This window comes from Epinephelus fuscoguttatus, linkage group LG15, assembly GCF_011397635.1.
Source record: "Epinephelus fuscoguttatus linkage group LG15, E.fuscoguttatus.final_Chr_v1".
NCBI classification, from domain to species: domain Eukaryota; kingdom Metazoa; phylum Chordata; class Actinopteri; order Perciformes; family Serranidae; genus Epinephelus; species Epinephelus fuscoguttatus.
The window spans coordinates 30994891-31015351 of NC_064766.1; the positions used below are offsets into that span (position 1 = coordinate 30994891).

At 41.0% G+C, this 20461-nt stretch overlaps 1 protein-coding gene across 2 annotated transcripts; it reads right to left on the reverse strand.

Annotated features, from left to right (window-relative positions):
• Positions 1-160: 160 nt before the first annotated feature.
• Positions 161-20412, reverse strand: prss56 (serine protease 56). Of its 2 annotated transcripts, none has more exons than XM_049599491.1 (17): positions 20386-20412; positions 19714-19796; positions 16314-16464; positions 7773-16038; positions 6021-6179; positions 5655-5909; positions 5365-5554; positions 5135-5243; positions 4810-4966; positions 4482-4624; positions 4132-4291; positions 3820-4008; positions 3514-3699; positions 3185-3381; positions 1050-1638; positions 855-961; positions 161-737 (listed from the first exon to the last, which is right to left on the reverse strand). In XM_049599491.1, the coding sequence occupies exons 4-17, from the start codon at positions 7870-7872 to the stop codon at positions 564-566; spliced, it is 2715 nt and encodes a 904-aa protein (XP_049455448.1). In that variant the 5' UTR covers positions 7873-16038; positions 16314-16464; positions 19714-19796; positions 20386-20412; the 3' UTR covers positions 161-563. The 2 variants fall into 2 exon arrangements, with proteins under 2 accessions (XP_049455448.1, XP_049455449.1); XM_049599492.1 differs by having other exon boundaries at positions 20382-20400.
• Positions 20413-20461: the final 49 nt, after the last annotated feature.

Below are 20461 nucleotides of genomic sequence, written 5' to 3' on the forward strand. Positions count from 1 at the left end.
CATCTAAAGTTCAATTTGTAGTTACATGAGCACAGAGTAGCACGACAATCAACACAACATGCCTTAGCATTAATAACAGTTTTATTTATATATAGATTTTTAATTTTTTTTTTTTTTTTTACAAAAATACAAATTCTTTATACAAATAAATATGGTAAGAATAAGGTAAGTATAGGAATAATATATACAGTCTGTGTGCTTCACAAGAGGCTCAACCTTTGCAAAAGACAATATGAATAACTTATTTTGTACAGATTCATAAGTTAGACAAGGCTGCATCTCCGACCACATAAAAAAACATCCTGTGGCATGATGTGTGGGCGATAGTTGGACTGATACATTCATGGTTGTGTTTTCATTTAGAGCCAAAGTCCGGCTCTCAGATGGGGAAAACAAAATAGTGGTTTTCACAGGAGACGGCAGAGGAAGTAAAGTCTGAGTGAGTGTGCGTTTTATGTGCGTCTCTCTGTCCCATGACGAGGTCTCTTTGAGAGTCTCTGTGCTATCGTCTCTCACATGAGTCTTTTGTGTGTCATGTCATCTCACTTGCTGTTTTGATAAAGTTAAGTCTTGAGTGCCTCCAGTGCCAAAGCGATGATCCTTGGCACACTGCGGTAGAATGACTCATTCTCCAGGCCCACAAGACTGTAGAAGGTCAAAGGTCGTCCTCCCACTACAGCTCTGACTCGCGCTTGGTAAAGTCCTCGATCGTTCTTGGAGCTCAGATCAACTAAAACCTAAAGAACAAGAAACCCAATGAAGCAAGGACAGAGAGAAAATTAAAATGACAAACCTTTTTCTTTACCAGTGCATATTTACGTCTCTTAACATCTCCGTCTAAAATGATGTTTTACCTCTTGGAAATTCATGTGTAGGTTCTTGCCTGGGATGTTTAAGACCCAGCTGTACGAGTCTCTGACTTGGCTGACTTGTTGTGATGACTCTCTCACTCCAGGACAAACTGCAGCAACAAACAAAAAACATTTCATATGAGAAATACCAACAAACATTACATGGATTATTTTGTGAGAACTAGGTGAGGCACATACCTTTCCCGCCGGCCCCAGGTATCTGCCTCTTGCGAAGAAGGCTCCGATATTTTCTGTGAAGACTCAATGTCTTTGCAACATGCGCAGCTTGTTTGGGGTCACCAGTCTCTGTGTGAGCACGCTCGGTGACCGGTTGAACGACAGTTGTTGGCTGCACTGGAAGCGGCAACGCTGAGGATTTTGATTCTGTTCTGTCTCCGTTCTCAGCAAAAGCAAACTCCTCTGATGTGGCGCTCCAGTTAACATCAGGAGAAGTTTCACTTTGTGACACATCTTCTGTCCCAGTTTCATCCTGTGCGCTTAATTTCTGCATTTCACTCATCAGGGCTGACAGAAGGGACCAAGGCTCGTGGGGTTCCTGTGAGGAGGAGGAGGAGGAGGAGGAGGAGGAGGAGGAGGAGCGGTCAGTGAGGTCCGGTGCTCCAGTGGATGAAGTAGTTAAAGGGGGACTGTTGGGAGAATCCTCCTGGAGGTAGCTTGTGTCCAGGTGCAGGATGGGAGGAGCAGCTCGGGTGTACAGTTTGGAGCGCAAAGTTGAGATAACAGATCGCAGTTCTCCCTCTAGCTGATGTACCGAGGAGTCCTCTGTCTGGAGACGTAAAAATAGAGTTGGATATTAAGTTTGGCTTTAGAATCAGAATGCCTTTATTGTCATTGTATCATTAAAAAAACACAACAAAATTAGGAGTACTACTCATGTAAGGTGACATCGTCTATACATTCAACCATCCAATATTCACACTAATAAACAGACAATAAGTAAGTGTACTGGGTAAAAAACTACACATAGTACGTCTGTGAATATTGCACATACAGTAATGTCATAGATTGATTGTAACTATTGCACATCAAGTGTAGTAATTACACATATCTTGCGTATTTGAATTGGTTCAATGTCCTTATTGCTATGGCTAAAAAGCTGTATTTAAGTCTGTTCGTCCGGGTTCTGAATGATCTGTAGTGCCTTTCAGAGGGCAGCAAATCAAACACAGTACAGTCTTTGATGATGGCCGTGTTCACCCATATCAGAATATTTTAATTAAAGGGATACTTCACCCCCAAAATGACCGTCTGTTATAAATTACTCACCATGTGTTACATTGCATTCATAAAGAAAAATTAGTTTCTCCTCAGAAGCCTGAATGAAGAATCCAAAAACTGAGAACATTTCTAATGAATTGAAGTCACTTTATCAAAACTTCCATTTCTCACACAACTTTAGCAGTTTGATCCAAGGCTCACTGATCCAGTTGTGTGCTCCGTACTAAAACAGGCAGCCCTCGATCGGTAGTTTGTTATGTGCGAGGTAAAATTACTGCCAGACACAATAATTTTACCTTGCTAAACATGGAAGTTGCTGGTCTACCGCTGCCTTGGTTATTTGTTTGGTTTGTGATATTGTGTGACTTTAGTGTTAAAAGCCTTAGCTTGGATTCATCACTGTCACACAATACCATCTGTTTAGGGAAACACTAGAGTTCGGCTAAAGTAAAATTACTGTTTTTTTCAATGGAGTCTGGCTTTGAAGAGAACATAGATCAAGCTTCACTTTCCATTCAGTTCCCTGCTGGAAAGGTCTGTCTGTTTGGGAAGTACTGAGCATACTGCAGGAGTTGTCTGAGACTTTGTAAACAGATGTTTTGATATAGTTTTGTTGTTGTCAAATGTGGACTTCCTTTAACTCACTTAATCAAGAATTTCCTCAGTTTTTGGATTCTTCGTTCACTGTGGAGGCATGTGAGAAAAACGTTTCTTTCACTAATTCAATTTAACAGTAACAGGGTAAGTAACTGATGTACAAATTGACATGTCTCTATCTTCAATCACTTGCATTCTAAATTTCTCAGATTTCCTTTCAAAGTCAAATAACCCTTATTCAAACATAAATTGTGTTAGTGTTGACTTTTCATGAATTCCCTGTTGAATGCTCAAGGAAAATGATGAGCGGTGCTCTTTGATATTGCAAGGCTTATATTAGCACCTAATCAGAACACCTTACTTTTACACCATTACTCAATAAGACATGTTTGCATGTTTTGAAAATATTGCTAAATATTCAAACATATTTCTAAAACAATATTATGTGTTAAAATGCAATGCAACCTCATCTGCATTTGTTCATTTTCAAAATCTACCTGTAAGAAAAGCTTGTCCTCCTGTCTTGTTGGTGTGGATTCGGTGGATGTGTCAGTGTGTTGTTTGTCCAGGTCCTCAGCCATGTTCCTCAGGTATTTCTCCCAGTCACCCACTGATGGTCCCACCTCTCTAAATAAGGCTGGGGGAGCTGGAGACGCATTCTGCTCTGTTGGCCCCAGAGCTCCACCTAGCTGTTCTGCAGATAATAAAACACATGTTAGAAAAGTGACCAGAACAGACAGCTGTACTGCAAAACACTGCAGGACGTAAATATTCATATTTTAAGTTTGGGCAGAAGATGGAATAACATAATCTGTCAATCATGTACCTTTAACCTGTAAGAGACCGTGGCTCAGGTCCCTCCTGTCCCTGGTGTGGATGAAAGCTGTGCTATAGATGTGCTCCACCAGCTGAGGCAGCGTCTGGGTGAAGAAGGTCAGGTCGACTTTGTCCCGGATGTAGTCCTCGGCCCTCTGGAGCAAGTCCAGCAGGGTTTGTAGGAATGAACGCAACTCTAGATGGCAAAGAGCGAGCAACAGATCAAAAACCTCCAAGCATAACATCAAAGCAACATAAGTATTTTTAGTCTCTCTTCTACATCCACCAAGCTGAGCGTTTGAATAAGAGTACTCACGACATTTCTTAAAGCGGGTGAGGCACTTGTCCTCTGCCATTCGGCTGCAAGCGCTGGAAGACTGACCAGCAGGGCAGGTCAGGGTATAGAAGCGACACAGAGAGCTGAACTCTGACCTCTGTTCCTCCTCCGTCATGTCTGTTGTCTTCAGAAGCTCCGGACATGTTGGCTCCCTGCTTCCAAAAGACTCTAAAAAAGACACATTGCATTGCATAGGTTGTAATATTGTAGATAGTATTCTAATATCACGATGTACGTTATGAGTCAAAATATTTTAGTTCTTGTGTTGTTTTATTGTTGCTTCAAACTCACTCTGTATCTCAGCCTGAATCCAGTCAGAGAAAGCAGACACCCGTGTGTAGACTCCAGGCTTGCCCTTTTCCCCACAGCCGTCTCCCCAGGAGGTAATACCGTGGAGCTGGAACCGACCAGAAATTCGGTCCTGGTAGATCAGGGGGCCTCCAGAATCCCCCTGTGCGTGACAGAAAGTCCCCCAAAAGTTAAAAACCTGTCGTCTTTTTTACATAAAATGTTTTGGGTGTTGCTAAAACATGTCAGAAACAAAAAGAGCAACAAAACCTTTATACTAAATTATGTCAATTCAGTAACTGAAGGCAATTCTCATACTAACACTAACTCTTAGAAAGTGCTCCTCTGCCCACCTGACAGGAGTCGATGCCTCCGGAGAGATACCCGGCACACAGCATAGTATTGGTGACCAGCTCTTTGCCAAGCGCACTCTTACAGGTGCTCTGAGGCAGCAGGGGCACCTTGGCCTCCATCACCACGTCAGCAGACGGGCCATCTGTAAAGAAAAATACACACAGAAATGCACTACATTATATACTGACTACTGATAGACAAATTTGCTACGTCACAGTTCTCAACAATCTTCCAAAAAGGAGACGAAAAGCATTTAAGCTTGCTCGCAGTAAACTAAGCTATAAATAGCTCTAAAGTGTAAATACATGTCGATTATCTCCCACTCACCCTCATAGAGGGAGCCCCAGCCTGCCACCAGACATGGACTGCCAGTAGGGGGCTCCATGCCAGAGGGGAGACACACCGGAGTGACACGGCTGGACAGGACCACTGGGGATGTCAGCTCCACCAGGGCTATGTCGTTGTTAAATGTCTTTGGATTGAACTGCAGGAGGTGGAGAGAGTTTGATTGAATGAAGGAACTGACAAATGACTGACTGATGTGCTTGTTTGATTGGTTGACCAGGAAGGTGTAATGGGAGACAACACTATATTATGCCTGTTTCCATCCCAACATATAAACTGTATCCCACACTTTGGTTTAGATTGTTACCTTAGGGTGAGGGATGATGCGATTCACTTTGAGGACCTGCTCATCAGGGTCAGACTTAGTGATGTCAAACTCCCCCACCACGGCTGTCCAGTAGCTCTCACTTCGGCTGCTACAGAGGTCAGAACAATCAGAGGCAGTGGGAGTGAGACGGATGTAAAACACTATAATAATTTCAACAAATGAAAGATCTTGTTATAGTTGCAAAATAAAAAACAGTGATGCACACTCACCCAGCAAAACAATGAGCAGCAGTGACCACCCAGGAGCTGTCCACCAGGACCCCTCCACACATCAGACCACCATCTAGCTGGAGGTTGACCAGCCAGGGCCAACTGCCCGGAGGAGCAGGCGACCCGCCCACAATCCGTGAGCGAGGCTGTGTGATGTTTTGCACCGTGGATGACCTCTGACCACACACTGCTGCTGGGACAGAGACAAAGAGTCAAAAACTACAGCAAAAACCTTTTCACTGACAGAGATAATCTGCATGAATACTTTATGTACACATGTATCTCCTCACCCTGAGCATGCGTCTGTGTCGCAGGCTCCAGGTTCTGCATCGTGTTGAGCAGGCTGCACTGAAGGACACGGGCACTGCAGCTCTCACCCATGATCCTGATGCAGCTCTCTTTGTCCAGTTCACCAGCTGGGCAGCGGTGCTGATAGTACGCACAGGCCTGGCTCAGAGCCCAGCTCCGCTCAGCCTCATCCTGGAGCTTCTGGGCTTTACTGATGACATCACAGCTGGGCTCTGATAAGGCATTGGCAGGAGACGCTGTTGGGCGAGAAGGGGAGTTATGGAGAGAGCATTCACTGGCAATACAGGATAACGTGACTCAAGATGCTCAAGAATGAAAAGAGCAAGAAGAGTAATATTTTTACTTACAACAGGAGCCAGACAGCTGTCCACAGTCCTGAAACAGACAGGGAACGCAGCCCCGACAGCCGGCCTCAGCCCGACTTCTCTCAGATGATGCGCGCTCGAGGGCGGACAGGGCACTCGTCATGGCTGCCTCTAGAACCACAGTGCCACGATCAGACAGAGCTGCAGGAGAGGATGGAAAGAGAACACAAAGAACATTTAGAGTATTTCAAAATGTATTAAGATGCAAGAAGAGGAGGAGGTAAGTCGACAGCAGCAGAAGAAGGAACAAAGGGGTGTCGTTGGCTTAGTGGTAGAGCAGGCTCCCCATGTACAAGGCATGTTGTTGCATGTCATCCCCCCTCTCCCCGCCCCCCCCTCCCCCCCACACTCACCTGTCCTGTCCGTTAAAGGCAAAATGGCCAAAAAAATATTTTTAAAAAGAAGAAGAAACAAAGTGCACACAGAAGCCAGATCAAAACGCTGGCCAGGCTGAATGCACATGCAGTATATTCTTTCGGTAGCAACTGCTTAATAAACAAATTTAAGGAATTCCTATAAAAATGTTTGTTGAGGAAAATAATATTGTCATCAGTCGCAGCCTGGCTGGACTGATATCACTTTTCATAGTAATAGATTTTTATGAATTAAGGTACTTTTAATGAATTCTGACAAAACAGGAAGAACATACAGGTCGTCACACGGACGACCCTCGTTTGCTGTGGGAATATTATGTGTGTATGTGAGCATCAGTACAAACTGGTGCGGCTTCCTGGTATGTGTGTGATCAGCCCCCTTTTTCTCATGCCGCTCTCTGAGCTCATTGGCAGCGTGTTAGGGATGCTAGCTCACGCTCAGCGCGCTGGTGAGGCTTCTGCAGACACACATCAATCGGGCCGCCGACCCTGCAGCCCCCCTCTGTGCCGCGCCACATCACAGGATAGGCCACTAACAACAACAATGCTGATTGAAGACTTAATTGGAAGGCCAGGGCTGAGCTGGCAGAGGCTGGCGGGTAGGGACAGGCCCTAGGGGCACGGGCTGGCAGCCCCGGGGCAGCTGGGACCCCAGGGCCCTTGTTCTAAACACTCCAAACACACACCGCCACCACCAGCCGTTTGTATGAAGGCTCTGATGTACTCAGCACTTCAACCAGAGAGGGCCAGAGGTCCCTCACCACTCTGCTTTACTGTAGTTTCTCACCAGCAGCTCTCTGACAAGAGATCTGTGCACAAATATAGGCTGAAAACAAACTCACACAACTGTTCATCTTTATTTTCCTTGCTGATTTGAAGAGTTTATGAAGATGCTTTTAAGGTTAGACACCTGCTGCTCACCAGTAAAACAGTAAAGCATATACTGTATGTATCCAACTTAAATAACAGCTTAAGTCTATGACAGCAAAACAAACATTTCTAGAATTTGTACATGTGCAAGCTGCTTGCCCAAAAAGTATTAATTTCCACTAGATACTTTATGTGTATGACACGCTAATAGTACTGGGCTGTCTCATTGGGATTGGTAATATCAACAGATGTTTTTTCCGCTGAACTCCTAGAGAGATATTAATGCTTTGAAGCATCACAACATCACCAGTGTTTGGTATTCTTACAATGATGCATTAAATCAAAAAGATAAAGATTTGTCGACAAGACATTTTGAAGGACTGTATCTGAGGATGTCTGCAACACTTGCGCTTACAGTGCAGTTATCACACAGGTACTGTTATCACTATATTGCCATGATTGAGAAGCAAAACAAAACCTGAAAAATTACCTTTGAGTGCACTCTGGGGCATCCTGTAGACCTCTCGACCTGTCGGGGCTCCCAGCAAGCAGTCCAGTCCCGTAAGCAGCAGTGATATCAGCAGCAGCATGGTGTCAGAGCATCAGACCTCCACTCCACAGTGACAACAAGCGAGCAGGCAGGAGACACGCGGAACAACCGGAGAGGATGCAGAGGTGCTGGAGGCGAGGCGAGCCTGCAGTGTTTCCTTACTGTCTGGTTGCTCTCTGCAATCCGTAACTGTCTCCCTCCTCCTGACTCTCTGGGCTCTCTCCCACACTGTGGTGCAGGGCATCTGTCTGTAAGTTTACTTAGAGGAACAATAGGTGCCTGGAGTGGTCCCTGGTATATATAGAGCCCCCAGGGGAACACCAGTAAGAGGGAGGGGGGGAGAGGATAGGAAAGAGTGAGGGGGAGAGGGGAGGGAGGAGGGAGAAATGCTCCCATGGCCAATACACAAACAGATGAATTCATTAAGACTGTGACAGCAAATCAGGCGCAACTTGCCAAGGCTGGACATCACAAAGAGGTTTGGTTCTATGAAAAGAGACAGAGGGAGGGAAAGGGAGATGCAGATAGGGAGGGGGGAGGAGGGGAAGGCGGAGTCATTGGCTGGACGGCAGGAAAGGGGGTGTTGTTTGAATTAATTAATGTGAGAGGAAGAGGGAGAAAGTTATGCAGATAAGGATATGGGCTGATGTGACACTGGGGCAGAGGAATGCAGAGCGACAGAGACGTCTGCGAGCATCTGAAGTGAGGAGTCGCAGCGTGAGTGAGAGGAGCGAGCGGGAGATGGAGGGAGGTTGAGTGACAGAGTGTGAGAGAGCCAGAGAGAGGGAAGTGTCTGCCATTCTGCATGCCCTCAAAGGGGGCATTGTCCCCGGCGTCCCTCTGAGGATGCCCACATCAAAGCCGTCCCCCGGGCATCACTTGGCCGCCGCCTCCATTGATCACTTACAGTCTTTTATCCCTCCCATTAAAATATTGTCAGTTCACATCACTTTTGTCTTTCTCTGCTGAACTCTGCTTTTGTTACATAAAGATACAGTAAAAAAAAAAAAGTGCTTATGAACATGATGTATTTTTAAAGTCCGGGAGAAAATTGAAACTTTTTTTTTGTTTTAGCATCTTGCATTTATTGTCAAATTTTTGGTTGTGTCTTTTTAGTGTGGCTGCAAAAGTATAAGTAAAACTGACATACAGACTGTCAGACAAAATGTTTATTTAATCAGAAAGATATAGTATATCTTCCACGTTTATAGTGCTTTTATAGGAAAGCTGATATACGACTAAATCCTTACATCTGCCAAAAATGAGCTCAAACAACGTTATGTGAGAATCACAGTGAACATGTAAAGCTTTATGACCATTCACTGTTCTAATAATGCTTAATGTAAATAGAAAGCTAGGCTTGCTCATACATTTCACCTTTATGTATGTGGAGAAATGGAGATTTAGAAAGAGAGACAAAGTAAAACTTTACATTTTAAAACTTATGTGCATTCAAGGTGCAATTCTGCATTGAATTATCTTTTAATTTTGTTTGGTATAGTCTGTATAGACTGTGTATTAAACCAAAATAGTGGTGTCTGTGTGTGCTTGAGGATGCAAGATTTGCCAATACATAATGCAGGACTCCCTTATGAAAGAAATTTTGAATCTCAAAGGGAATATTCCTGGTAAAGTAAAGGTTAAATACAAAAAATGAAGTAAAACCCACTGTTCTAATAAGGCTTAATGTAACTAAAAGCTAGGATTGCTTAAAAATTTCACCTTAAATGTATGTAGAGAAAGAGAGACAAAGTCAAACTTTACATTTTAAAACTTTTATGATTTCAAAGTGCAATTCTGCATCAAAGAATCTCAAATTTTGTCTGTAAAGAGTGTGTATTAAACCAAAACAGTGGGGTTTGTGTGTGCTAGAGGATGCAAGATATGCCTATATGTAATGTAGGACTCCCTTGTAAAAGAAATTTTGAATTTCAGTGGGAATATTCCTGCTTAAATAAAGGTTAGATACAAAAGAAATAAAATAAAATGTATCCAAATCAGTTATGCAAGTTTGCTTAGAACAGATTCTTTCACTATAACGTCACCAGATCAATTTCGCATCCTCTTATTCATGTACCAAAACAATTATGGTCAGAGATCATTTTCTCACACTTACACTAAGATCTAGAACGAGATCCCCCACCACATTAGAGCAATAACCTCTATTATACATTTCAAACAGACACTATCTGAAGGAAGGACATACCTGCAACCACCGATTTAAATCTCACATCTTATTTTACTCACTTCACTTCAGTCTGCTTCTCTGCAGTGTCTATGTAGCTGCCTACGTTTTGTTGTTTTGCCTTTGCTGATTGTTTCTGCATTTATTTTGTATTGTAATGTGTTTTTGTTGCTTAACAGGAAGCTCCTGAAAACAAGTTTTTAACTGAGTCGGGCCAGTTTTAACTGTAACACACAATGTTACTTTTAATTCCTTTCCTGTATAGATAAATAAATGAAATGAAAAGCATCTGCACACTTCAGGACACACTTTTCTCTCCCACAACACAAAGCCAGGTGTGATTCTAATGATGCATATTACACCACAGCAATGGACTGAAAAAGTCTCTGCAGAGAGCGATCAAGAGTATAAAACTGGTTTAAACAAAATGTTCTGTACATAGGCAGGCAACAGACGGGGGCATGGTCACAGTCTACATGGACACAGAAAGAAGTCTGTGCCAACCAGGAACCCAAACGAGAAGCACAAATTGGAGTCAACTTTGAGCCAACTAACTGGCTGAACGATAAAAAGAGTGGCGGCTGAATCTAGCGGGGCATTATCAAAGAGAGCCGTCCACTGCTGCCACAAGCCAGCACTGAGTTCACACTGACAACAACATACAGTACGTGTTAGAGAGTGTGTGACTGTGTGTTGTTGATGTTCCGCTTAAAGTTTGTGCGGCTGGTGAATTGATGGTGAATAAAACTGCAGGAAATGGTACATGACCAAGGGCAAGAAACTAAAACAAGATTCAGAAACAGAATACAGAGGAGTTTGAGTTTGACAAGATAGAAAAATTACACATCTTCCTTTTGAAGCTTTCAGACGTTGTTAGTGTGTGTGTGTGTGTATGTTTTGTTGTGTGCATTGTGCCCCAGCCCCCTCCATGCACCCGTGCGGCACAATGGCCCTGAGATCTGAGAGCAGGCTCAGGCGGAGCGGAGCGGGAACGGCATGGGACAAACGGGCGGCACTCTTTCATTCCTTCGCTCCCTCAACCCATTTGCCTTTGATGTCCTTTGATTAATTTGCCTTCTGCTCGCTCTTCCTTCATCTATCTACCGAGCATGGAGCACTCTGCCTCTCTTTTCTCCTCCACCCGCCCGTCCCCGTCTACACAAACTGTCATGTTCTACCTTATCTACTTTGGTCCCAACGGTGCAAAACTTGATGCAACATGATGCATTACTGATAAAGTAATCACTTATTTGATTAGAAATGGCCTGGATTTCTATCTGTATACGAAGGCGGCTTAAGCAAACAACATTTTTTTTTGACAAGTTGAGTTTTCGAGTTCGAGTGCCTTTAATTAATCACTAAATTAGGTACATCATGTGCCCATCTGCTTGATGAACATAAACCCAGAAGGTTTCTTAGATCCTCAGGAACCTGTCATGGTATTCCCTTGAGTCAGAACCAATTAGGGTGAAGCTGCTTTTAGCTGCTGTGCTAAACATCATTGAAACCAACTTCCTCGTGATGTTAAAGGTAGACTATGCAGGAATTGTTGGCTACTAAAGTAATAGTCAACCCAGGCTTTATCCACTTGGCATTTCAGTTCAGCATTTTTTGATGCTGTGTCCGCCATTTTTATAGTTTCCTCTTGGAAAATAAAGACTACAGGCAGAGGGCAGAGACAGATAAATACAGCGGCACACACTTCTATTGGGCCGTATGTGACGATTCAGAGGGATTACTTTTTTTTTTTTTTTGAGTATATACAGTACATCATTTTTTAGGGAGATCCTGCACAATATACCTTTAAATTTCCCCAACTTCAGTCAACTCTAAATCAAAAGAAAAGTCTCTGCTGTTTTGTGCCTTTGACTGATTAATTTCTCTACTGTGCTTTTACATCCTTTATTGAATTTGGGGAATCTCCTATTACAATGTGAAATTAAGATCTGATTGTGAAATATAAACAATGTGTAGTCTCCTATGATGTTCAAGCTATCAGTAGGGAGGTGTGTTTTGAAACCATGTTTCAATGACTAACGTTAGCTAACAAAGGGCACTATTTTATGACAAGGTTGCCATCTTGGGGCCTGGAAGAAGAGCACAGTGACGACACTGGAAAATGAGATGGGCAAGTGAAGCACTATTCAGTTATATTTAATGTGTTTCATATATCTAGGCCTCTACATCTTGACAGGCATGTCCAAAGTTCGGCCTGTGCGCCAATCATGGCCTGTGGACTGCTTTTAAAAGGCCTGTAGCTTGTTGTTGAAAACATACTAAATATACTACATGTGTCCCGCAGCACAGGTGGCTGTGGCTCAGAAGGTTCAGCAGGGCTTCCATTAATTGGAAGATCAGGGGTTCAAAGCATCCTTGAGCAAGATACTGAACCCCAAATTGCTCCTGATGGCTGTTGAATTGGTGTGTGTGTGTGTGTTAAAAAGCTGAGTAGCAGGTGGCACCTTGTGTAGCCTCAGCCACCAGTGTGTGAATGGGTGAATGTGACTGGGGTAAAAAAGCACTTTGAGTGGTCAGAAGACAACAAAAGGTGAAAGGCACCATACTAGTGCAGGTCCATTTACCGCACAATATTGGTTAGTCAAGAAAGTTCACTTTTTTCCCATTCACCTCACGATGGCAGGACTATCAAACAGTTTGTAGAGAAGCATCAGGTAGGACCTCCGCAGGCATTACTAATGTATTTTCATTAACAGACAGCAAACAAGCAAACAAACAGTTACCTAAAGGCAGACATTTCCTACCAGGAAGCAGACATGACCACAGTAAAGAAGCGTAAGGTCGTCAGCAAGGGCCGCTGGTTTCAGTTGAATACTTTTCCACTTAAAGATGAAACAGTTGCATTTATCTAATTTGTTTGGGTTTAATTAATAACCCATATGATGAGAGAAGCAGCTGGCTCTCCAGGATTTTTTACATTATGTAGTCTGGCCCCATCTAGGCTATTCAGTGCTGTCAAAGAATATGTGACATGTTGTTGAGCTTTGAGGCAAAAAAAATTGGTTTTCTTTGGTATAAGCAAAGTTTTTGTTTTTAAATCAAGATTGATCAATTAATTGATTGCTAATGTTACCAATGATTGATCAAGGAAAGGGATTTTAATTTGCAACTGTGTTTGAAAGGTGCCTACACAAATAAAGTTGCATTACCCAGCAGTAAGCAAGACATTGTCTGCTACTGTTATTTGAATTAAACTGTCCTGTGATGCACCTGCAACACAAAAAGGTGTAACTGGTGCAAAGACATTTTTTCAGAGTTTGTACAAGACAATTAGAATTACATTGCTTAACAGTGAACAAAAACGGTTTTGCTGTCTAAGCACAGACTCGTCCTCAATTCTAGATTAAGATAGCAACCTTTCTGCCCAGGTGACAGCTTGACTTACAGTACTTGTGTGTTTGTCCTCAGTGTTTAGTGAGCCACTAAAAAACATATTTGTCTCTCAGGTAATGACTGGTCAGTATCAAATTGCTTAAAAAAATAAGATTTTATGCAAAAAAAAAAAAAAAGATTAAAAAAATGATGTGAAGAGTGCGTTTGTGTTTGACCCGGCAGTGATTGGACTTGCTGGGCTGCACGCACAATCATCTGTTGAACCGTCTACAAGTGATTTACTGTGGGCTGCACAAGCTCGTCAGTGGCTGGCTGCTCGAGCAGGTTACATAAAGAAAACGCACAATGCTCGGCACAAAATCACACCACAATGAGAACCTTAACAACAATCGTGTTGAATAACACCCAGGTATTGTGTTCGGTTATGAAACCATTTCTCCCATTGTCTCAGGCAGAAAACAATTGAAATCTAGGTCAGTGGGGTACGCAACAGAGAAGAGGTTCCCAACATTTCAGCACAGACAGACACTTGAACCCCCTGACAATAGTCAAGCAGAAGCAGCTCGTCTGCACAGGCCTGTATTGGGTCATTGTTAGACATGTTGTTAATTAGATCTATTATGACCTCAACAATCACATTAACTGCCATTAAATGCACATTAACCACCAACTGTTCAATAATGAAATATCCACTTATCCACCATATAAATTAAATGATAATGATGATGTGGTTGATGAAGTTTATGTGGAAACACTGCAGGTTTTTTAATGATAATAATTAAACTACACAGGCCTTTTGTCTTCTCATAAAATATTACATTCTGCTGAATGAAACAACTTGGTAAAATTTAATCAAGAGAAGCATGACGAAATAAAAGTTTGACTTTAAAATTCAAATTTGAGTTGAGTTTCTGTGAATTTTTATTCATGAACAAAACGATGGGCCCTCTGTCTCCTCAGCCCAGCCCAACATGAGGTGGGCCCCCTTCCCAGAATGATGCTTCAATGGTAAGTGATACTGGGAGGCTGTATCTTTGACCTTTAAGCGAAGCTCGAGGAGTGAAAATTGGCAATCAATCCCCTGACTGGTAGGACTGGTACCAGTACTCACTACTTTCAAAATGTCAGCCAAAATAACACCAGTGCCAAGTCGTACTGAATCTTCTTCAAACGTCAAACGATACCTGCATTCGATCTGTTTTTGTACCCAGATCTAGAGATAAGAATGACAGTTTGTATGGTTTTGCTCGCAGCCAATCACCACAAGCGGTTTAATTTAATGTGACTTTTGATTGGCTCAGTAGTGCAGCAGCTAATACCCATATCCTCCTGAGACCCCAACTTTTGGTTGCCATGCTTTTTTGATTTCTCCTAGCTATTTGGGATCAGTAGGACCCGATAAGTATAAAAAAAAACCATTGTCATAAATAATTAAGTCCCGAAGTCCTCAAATGAGAACTTTCTTATTAACAGTGTCTTATCTTGTTATTGTTGCTAAAATTGGTCAAATTTGTTGCCATATCAAACTATAAATGTTATTAATCATAAATAAACAAGTTTCAACCATAAACTTGATCAGGTTTTGTCCATTTTTGTGTCGGGATCGGCTGCAGACTGACTTGGCAGAGATGGCTACCATCTTGTTTTTACATGAATTAGTGTATTGTGGTCTCACTACCACTAGATGGCACAAAAAGTGTCCACAAACGAGGACAACAGGTCTAAGTTAAGCAGAATGAAGTATAGGTTCATGTAAACCCAAAATGTGATGTCCTGATATGAGGATGCAGGGTCGCAGGAGGATATAGTCTGTAATGTGGTGAAGCCAAGTGCAGCGTATTTGACAGTTCAGAGTGATGCCACCAAAATGTTCGAAAGTATTTCTGTACTACATGCCTGTGCCACTTGATTTGAAGACTTTGAAAATGTGACTGTTAATCACAATCAGATCAATCATCCGAAGTGATGGTGGCATTCCATGCAACAGAATGCTTCCATTGTCACGGTAGATATCAAATGAAGTAAAAACACAAATGTTATCAAATGAAGCACTCTATAAGTATCGGTATCACTTTAAGGGTACTGGTATCAGTACTGGCATCGTAATTTATTGAACCAGTGGTTCCCAGCTGGTCCAGCCACAGGGTCCAGATTTCTCCTTCATCATTAGTTCAAGGTCCACACAGTTTAATATATTCAGCATCATACTCACGTTTTGCCATGTCGTCAGGCTAGTTTGCTGTCTCTGTCAAGTAGCTGCCTGTTAATCACTCACTCTACAACAGGAAACGACACTTCAAAATAAAAGCCAGTGCTGGAAATTTACTGTCCTTCAAAAATAAAGTACATTTTTTACAAACTCCACATATTTGCAAGTTACTTGCGGTCCATTCAAGATGGACCCACGACCAACTTTTGGACGCGATCCACCAGTTGGTAACCACTGTTTTAAACGATACCCTGCCCGTCTGATTGGCCGCATGCCCTTCCGTCCTTTGCTCTTCCAGGCTTTGGTTGGTAGATGTATTGGAAGTACTTTAAATGTGCAGGTGGATGTACCTTACCTGCAGGGAGGGAGGGAGGTCAGACTTAGATGTGCCTCTCAACGTGCTGGAGCACTTGTTCACTCTGTCCACCTGCTGCTAAGACTCAGCCTCACACTCTTTGTGCCTGAAGCCACAATACATGAACAACAACAGAATGAGCAAACCTTTTGTTTGTCATATACAGATGTGCTTACTAGCAGGGCTGCAGTGCACAAATACATATAAGGGAGAATCACATTTTATATTGCAACAAATTAACTGTAGAATATTTTGCAACTTAAATCGTCTTCTGTTAGAAAGCAGTTAACAAGATGCGACAAGTACAGTTAAAAAAAACAAAAAACAGTCTTACTTACATTCTAAGTGCAAACAGTTGAGCTTATAAGAAAAGGTGCTCACCATTATGTGATCTTGTGGGTTCCCTCTGGTGCAACGTCCCTGCTATGACAGAATATCCAGTTGTTTTTAGCTTCGATGCACATACACCAACCTGCTCAACAGCTCCCACAGCTTCCAAACACTGACCAGCTCCTGTTGTCCATTAAATGTTCTGAGTATGGGAGTAAATCATGCAGTATGAAAAAGGCAAAGTGGAGAGAATGTTAAGCATGAAAACTGCAAACTACAACAGAGCAGAATAGATCTTTCTTGTCATTGTACATGTACAATGAAATTGAATGCAACCACCTCAGTGAAAGGATAAGTAAAAAGAAAGAGCATATAGAAACAATAACAAACTATATCGTAAAAAGTAAAAGTAAAACAGTAAACAATATGACACTTAAGAAACACTGCACATTCCACCTTTTACACAAATCCCTTATATTGCACTCAAACATATTGCCACAGGCAAGCTTTTGTGTATTCATGAAATGCAGTTATTGCTTTTGGATAAATGTTGTGTTTGTCCTGGCTTTAACTGTCCCATATCTCCTGCCTGAGGGCAGCAGTTCAAACAGATGGTGTCCTGGTCCTTGAGAATGTTTTGGGCTTTTCTGAGGCAGCAGCAACTGTATAGATCTTCTAAACCAAACTTGTGTACTTAAAATAAATACTTTCATTCATATGTTAAATAGTCTGTGCTGAGAAATACATTACATGATGTAATTATGTGCAGGGTTGCGCACTTACAGCCAAGTTGGCAATGAAATAAAAGAAACCAGCTCATTTAAATGAAGGTAATACAGACTGTTAGTGAAACTATTTGAATATAGTCCTTGTTTGGAGCACCAGACGGCTGAAAAGGGAGCAACTATATTAAATGATTGTAGTCCACCTCTGACATACTCCAGCTGATTTGAAGAGGCTGACATCTAGTGTCACAAAATTGAAATTTCTTTTAATAAAGCTGAAGTCCAGCCTGGCAGAGCTGCAATGCTCTGCATGATTTGAGGTTGAGAAGTGACAGGAGTTTTGAGTAACTAGATATGGTCAAGCCCTGAACCTGGCAGATGCATAAAGCCTTCATTAGCTCCTTGCACAGTCAGCTCAATAAGTTAAACTGAAGATGATACAGGCTAATTGCAGTTAACCACTTCTGGTTGAGGATTTTTAAAGCTAAGTAGCAAGTTATGTTTTAAAAAGTTACAGCTGTGGTTATAGTGGACTCCTGTGGACGCAGCAACACAGCTAGCAGCAGGTGTAGCTACTGAAGTAGTTAGTGTCACAGTGTCATAACACAAATCAGTCCCTCCCGAATTTTTTTTTTCGAGTTTATGCAGCCTAAGTTGGATTTTGCAGCAACTTTTCTACAAAAGTATGATGAAAGTTGCTATGTTTAAAGCATATTTGTTGCAATAAAATTGCGGGAGACATTAAAAATTGTGAAAAAGCTTTTTTTTTTTTTTTTTGCTTTGTTTTGTATAATTCATCAAAAAAAGATAGCTTGTTCCAGGGGGAGTGTTTCCAAAAAGACTCACAGTAAATAAGACTAAATACTCATGTTGATAAACCACAACAATGTTAAACCCTGTTTATTACTCTGGTGTAGCTGTTTATTAACATTTATTAACAGGGGTAGCTATTGGAAAGTAGCATTCTCCACTGTGTTTATTCATTTAGACCAACAGTCCAGATTCAAACTTAGCTAAACTTAGCTATAATAATCCATTTAATTTTGCTTGTTAGCTTTAGCTAATTTAAATTAGCTCAGTCATCCATACCTGGAGGCTAACGTTAGCTACTTGTTAGCAGAAAAAGAATAGGACTACAAATTTTCAAAAACTACACTTACATTATGTGATTGTAAGCAATTTATGCACTTTATATTTACTGTTGATCACTCACCTGTATTTCTTTAAACACAGGTAGCCACTCAATTTTTCAGCCTTCAGAGGAACCATTAACAATTCATCAAACTGCCAAAAAGTGCAGCCCCAGTTTGTTGACCGCAGTTTGACACAGTCACACAAGTTAGTCAGGTTTTAACTGGATTATGTTACTGATCCAGCCACTAAAGCATGTTGGGAAATGTAGTATTTCATAAGAGATATTATTTAAAATGTGAATAATGTGATTGACTTGAATTTCTTCTCCCAGAAACCATGACATGGTGTTAGATAGATAGATAAATAGAGAGAAAATGAAAAAGGCCACATGGAGGCAGTGTGGGACACAGATTGGAAAGACTGATTAGCCTCTCAGTGATACACTTTTTCACTTTCTTTACTGTGCATGAAATCATTTATAGAAATACAGGTATACACATAGCCAAAAAATAATAATAATTAAAAAACACCCCCCCCCAAAAAAAACAAATTAAGAACACCAAAACTAAAAAAAGAATTAAAAAATACATTGATATTGTTGTTGTTGTTGTTGTTGTTGTTCTTCTTCTTCTTCTTCTTCTTCTTCTTAACATTAGGTAACAGGGTGCAATATTGTTTAAAGTCACCAATAAAGTGCAGCAAAGTTGGTTTAGTTCATGACCATTTTTCCTTATGAATATGCGATTTTCCAAAAATAATAAAAAGAGTTGTATGATAAACAACATGTCATTTCCAATCTCATTTTGACTTAAATGTAGTGCATTACATCAAACATATTTATTTTAACATTAGAAAGTTGGCAACATTTTTGTGTATTTACAGTGAACAAGAGACAAATACTGAATTTTTCCAGTCTACAGAAATGACACTTATGATCAATATTGAGTTTAAATATTTCTAGCAGCACCTTTATGGGAAAAATATTATGTAGTATCTTGAAAGATACTTCCTTAAGCTTGTTTTTTATACAATATTTATCACAAGTTTTCCATGCTTTCTCCCTCTGTGTATCATTAAATAAGGAAGACCAAAAACATCTAGAGGAAGGGACAGTGACAATAACATATTGAGTTCCTAATATTTTTGTTAGAGCACTTCTGTTTTAATATATTACCTCCACCTATATAGATATCTTTTAGTCACAACATGAACATCAAAACAGAGTGCCTCCAGCTGAAATATCAAAAGGAGGTATTCTACTATTCTGACCCTCAGTGTCCTTTTCCCTCTGTCTCTGTGTCTCACACACACACACACACACACACACACACACACGCATCTGCACCTGCAAGCCATGTGCTGAATAATGATGAAAAATATCAATAAAACAAACAATATTGTGTCTTCAGTTCTTACTAACCTCTCATGTATGTGGTACTCTTTAATTACAAAGTTTACTCATTTCCTGTTGTCTCAAAAAACAATATGGGGCTATAATTATTTATTGCTTTCTTGGATTGGGTGTTTCTTTTGTTAGCAATCAAACTAATTATCTGTTAGAGATTAAATTAAGCAGTAGCATAGTTTCTTACCTTGTCTGTTAACAAATGTAGAAGACAAAAGCATTGGTGTTGAATGATCCTGTGGCGCACTAAAATCACAGCATGCATCCATCCTAAATCAACAAAAACATTCATATTTACAGGGCAAAATGAAGGAAAATTAAATAAGATAGTACTAATAATATACTTCCTGGTAGTAATAATATACTTTATGTATTTTTCATTAACTTCCGTCTCACATTTATTCATTAATAATCATTACAAACAGCTAAAAATGGCAGGTATTTTACTTATAATCAATTGAGAAACACACAAAATGATGATTTTTAATCTACAAGTACTCACTTACGCATGTGATGCAGCAATTAATTAACAACCCCTTTTATTATTCTGTTTTATTGCCAACTTTGGTCTGTAATAAAGATCATATACAGTAGATAAAAGTATATTTATAACACAAGAGGCAAAACAATAACAGGAACAATATTTATGCTTTTATTACATTTACAGTAGATTAATTTTTTAAAAATATAAATAAATAAGATTAAAATAAAGACACGATATAGTTAGTCATAGTCCTATATCTCTGTTACAGACTTGTGGATTTACTGTTTGTTTTTCCCTTTTTCACTTTTATAGCACTGGACCCATTAAACTGGAGAGTCGAAGACAAAAAGCTGCTGCTTCTTTGGTCTCACCTACCCACGCCTGCTGCTGCTGCTGCTGCTGTCTGACTGACCTGTTGGCAGAGGCAGAGGCAGAACACCTCCCTCCCCTC

Bases quoted from the DNA above. Each gene is read 5' to 3' on its own strand.
- prss56 (XM_049599491.1), bottom strand. From the start codon at position 7,872: ATGCTGCTGCTGATATCACTGCTGCTTACGGGACTGGACTGCTTGCTG. The intron at 5,555-5,654 runs GTGAGGAGATAC...CTGTCCCAGCAG, and splicing joins GACACAGACGCATGCTCAGG to CAGTGTGTGGTCAGAGGTCA. The intron at 1,639-3,184 runs GTAGATTTTGAA...TTACGTCTCCAG, and splicing joins AGGACAAGCTTTTCTTACAG to ACAGAGGACTCCTCGGTACA.